A 2,547-nucleotide genomic window follows, 5' to 3' on the forward strand; every position below is an offset into this window, starting at 1 on the left:
GCTCCCCGAGAGCTCGGCCTGGGAAACCCAACCCGCTCCGGCCGCCCCGCGGGGCAGCTCGGGGGAGAACCCGCCGGCCAGGCACTGAACGGTGCTCGGGGCCGGTCTGGCCGCGGCTCCCCGAGCAAGAGCTCGGCCTGGGAAACCCAACCCGCTCCGGCTGCCCCGTGGGGCAGCTCGGGGGAGAACCTGCCGGCCAGGCACTGAGCGCCGCTCAGAGCCGGCCTGGCCGCGGCTCCCCGAGTGAGAGCTCGGCCTAGGAAATCCAACCCGCTCCGGCTTGCAGGGGAGCAGCTGGGCTGGGGCGCAGTGAAACCGCGTGCAGAGCCCCGAGCAGGGAGAAGAGTCTGTGAGAACGGGCTGCTCAGCACCCCGCTCCGTGCTCCGCTTCCAGCAAAGCTCGGCTCCCTGCACTGACACGGTGAACTCTGTGATTACGCAGCTTGTAGGAACAGTTTTAAAAGCTTCATCTCTTCAGGTTTTCAGGTCTGAAATTACTTAAGCATTTCAGAAACTGGGAGTACCTGAAGCAGGTTACATCTCTCCCTACTGATTTTATGCTCACTCCTGRAAATCCACACACTGCCAGCACTTCTGTAGACGAGTCCTTAGCTTTGGGGAGGTCACCAGTGGAATCTGGGCCAGCATCATGAAATACTTCCCCATAAAAAAATAGCACTGTTTCCTAGCTGAGCAGGTAACAAGAARTATCTGACGGAAACTTGGACGAGATGATCTCTAGAGGTCCCTTCCAACCTTAACCATTCTGAGATTCTGTGAAACATCAGGAAAACTGGAGGTCTAGAAGCTACTTCAAAACAACTTTCCCATTTCCAAGCAGTTCTTGCCTCCGCTGCCCTGGAGCTTTCAGCAGGATCACGTCCACGTGGACACTGCTGCCAGTGGCCAGGCAGAAGCAGCCAACAGTGGCAGAAACTGCTCAACACAAGCAAGAAATATTTAGATGACATAGAGCACATACTTTAAGGAAAGCTGATAGGAATTCAGCATTATCCTCAGTCTGCTAATGCCACTCAGAGTCGCTCAGCGCGAGCGCGCTCGCTCCTGCCCTGGCCAGGTGTCCACACAGATGGAGCTGCAGCTTTTGGACTGCACTCAGGTCGCCATCGGCGCCTGCTTTTACAAGGAGATAGCAGATTCATTGCTTTAGAAGTATTTAGCTCTTCCAGGAATGCATTTGCAACAGAGTATTATGCTGCGACTACCAGTTACAAGTTTACTGAAAGTTTTTCACTATCTTCACAGTGGGAATTGCCTTCAGTCACATAATAGGACATAAAGTTCATTTTCATTTCCAGGGTACAGGAAACACTGCAATTTCAAAACAGTTATAAAAAAATCACTGGATTCCACTCAGTATCTGCTTTTCAATACTTCCGTAAAGAAAAAAACACTATTTTTATAAAAATGATTTACTACCAGCAAGGAGTACAGATATAAATTTGGGAAGCTTTTCTACTATCGCTTGATATTCTGTTGAATTCCCTGGTAGGTGAACAGCTTTGTCTCTTTCTAACGCTAACAGAGCTTTATAAAGTCTCTGCAATCTTTCAGGCCCTGCCATAACCTTCCAGGAAGGGTGTTGGGGCTCCTCCTCTCGCAAGGGATCCCAGTGCCGCTGAACTGAGTGGTAGAAGGTGACTCGCAGCACAGGAGCCCCACAGCTGGGACAGCCCAGAGCACAAGGAGCAGCCCTCTCTTTTCACAGCGTCTGCCATCGATTGCACTGGCACTTAAAATGTGACCTGCCCTCTCTGTGCTGAGTTTCACACATTAACTTTGGTGAGAATGAAGCAACTCAGCTCTGCAGGACTGAGACCTGTCTCAAAATGCTGCAAACATGGTCAGCTGTGGAGCTACGTGGCTGCCCCCATGACAGCCCCTGACCTGGGGGGCACGGGGGAGCCTGACTCTCCCAACACACCAGCAATTCTCCTCAAGAATTGAGGAGGGGCACTGCCCCCCAACTGCCATCGAAGAGCCAGAAGCAGCAGATTTTATAAAAAACAGAGCGTATTTATTGACAAGGAGGTGCGGGCGCCAGGTGTGGGGCAGGACGCTGGTACTGTCAGTCCTCATCCACCCGTCAGCTGGCGACGTGGSTCCCGGTCCCGCGCCGCGTCCGGCCCCATAGGCCTTGCAGGCTGCTCTGTCCCACAGCCCGCCGGGGCGCCTCACGCCTTCCTCCTCCTGCCGCCGCCACCAAGGGCAGGCCGCTGCTGCTGCCGCTTCCCGCCGCCGCTCTTCTTGCCACCGCTGCTGCTCTTCTTGCCGCCGCGGCCAGGCCGCTGCTGCTGCCGCCGGCCGCGCTTCCCGCGCTGCGCCCGCTTCCTGCCCTTGGCGGCCGCCTCGGCGTCCTCCTCGCGGAGCTGCTTGTTGACGGTGCGCGTGATGTCCAGCGCCGGCTTCTTGCTGCTCATGCCGCGCAGCATCTCCAGCTGCCGGCCGCGCTCGGCCGCCAGGTCCCCGAGCAGCGGCTCGAAGCGGCGCTTGCGCCCGGCGCCGCGCGCCGGCGGCTCCGCGGGC

General features: G+C 56.6%; 2 protein-coding genes across 2 annotated transcripts in view; both read right to left on the reverse strand.

Moving 5' to 3' along the window:
- The window catches only part of ADHFE1 (alcohol dehydrogenase, iron containing 1), a 19,533-nt gene extending 17,433 nt beyond the window's left edge, over window positions 1–2,100 (reverse strand). The window contains exons 1-2 of the mRNA XM_026035608.1: window positions 2,088–2,100; window positions 849–936 (exon numbers count right to left, since the gene is read on the reverse strand). Coding sequence (XP_025891393.1) covers window positions 849–936; window positions 2,088–2,100 — 101 coding nt within the window. The remainder of the gene's footprint in view (window positions 1–848; window positions 937–2,087) is intronic.
- Window positions 2,017–2,547, reverse strand: part of RRS1 (ribosome biogenesis regulator homolog) — a 1,273-nt gene continuing 742 nt past the window's right edge. Inside the window, exon 2 of the mRNA XM_026035609.1 lies at window positions 2,017–2,547. Coding sequence (XP_025891394.1) covers window positions 2,196–2,547 — 352 coding nt within the window. The 3' untranslated portion in view covers window positions 2,017–2,195.

The sequence above is a fragment of the Nothoprocta perdicaria genome, unplaced genomic scaffold (assembly GCF_003342845.1).
Source record: "Nothoprocta perdicaria isolate Ctin4 unplaced genomic scaffold, notPer1 scaffold_162, whole genome shotgun sequence".
NCBI lineage: Eukaryota > Metazoa > Chordata > Aves > Tinamiformes > Tinamidae > Nothoprocta > Nothoprocta perdicaria.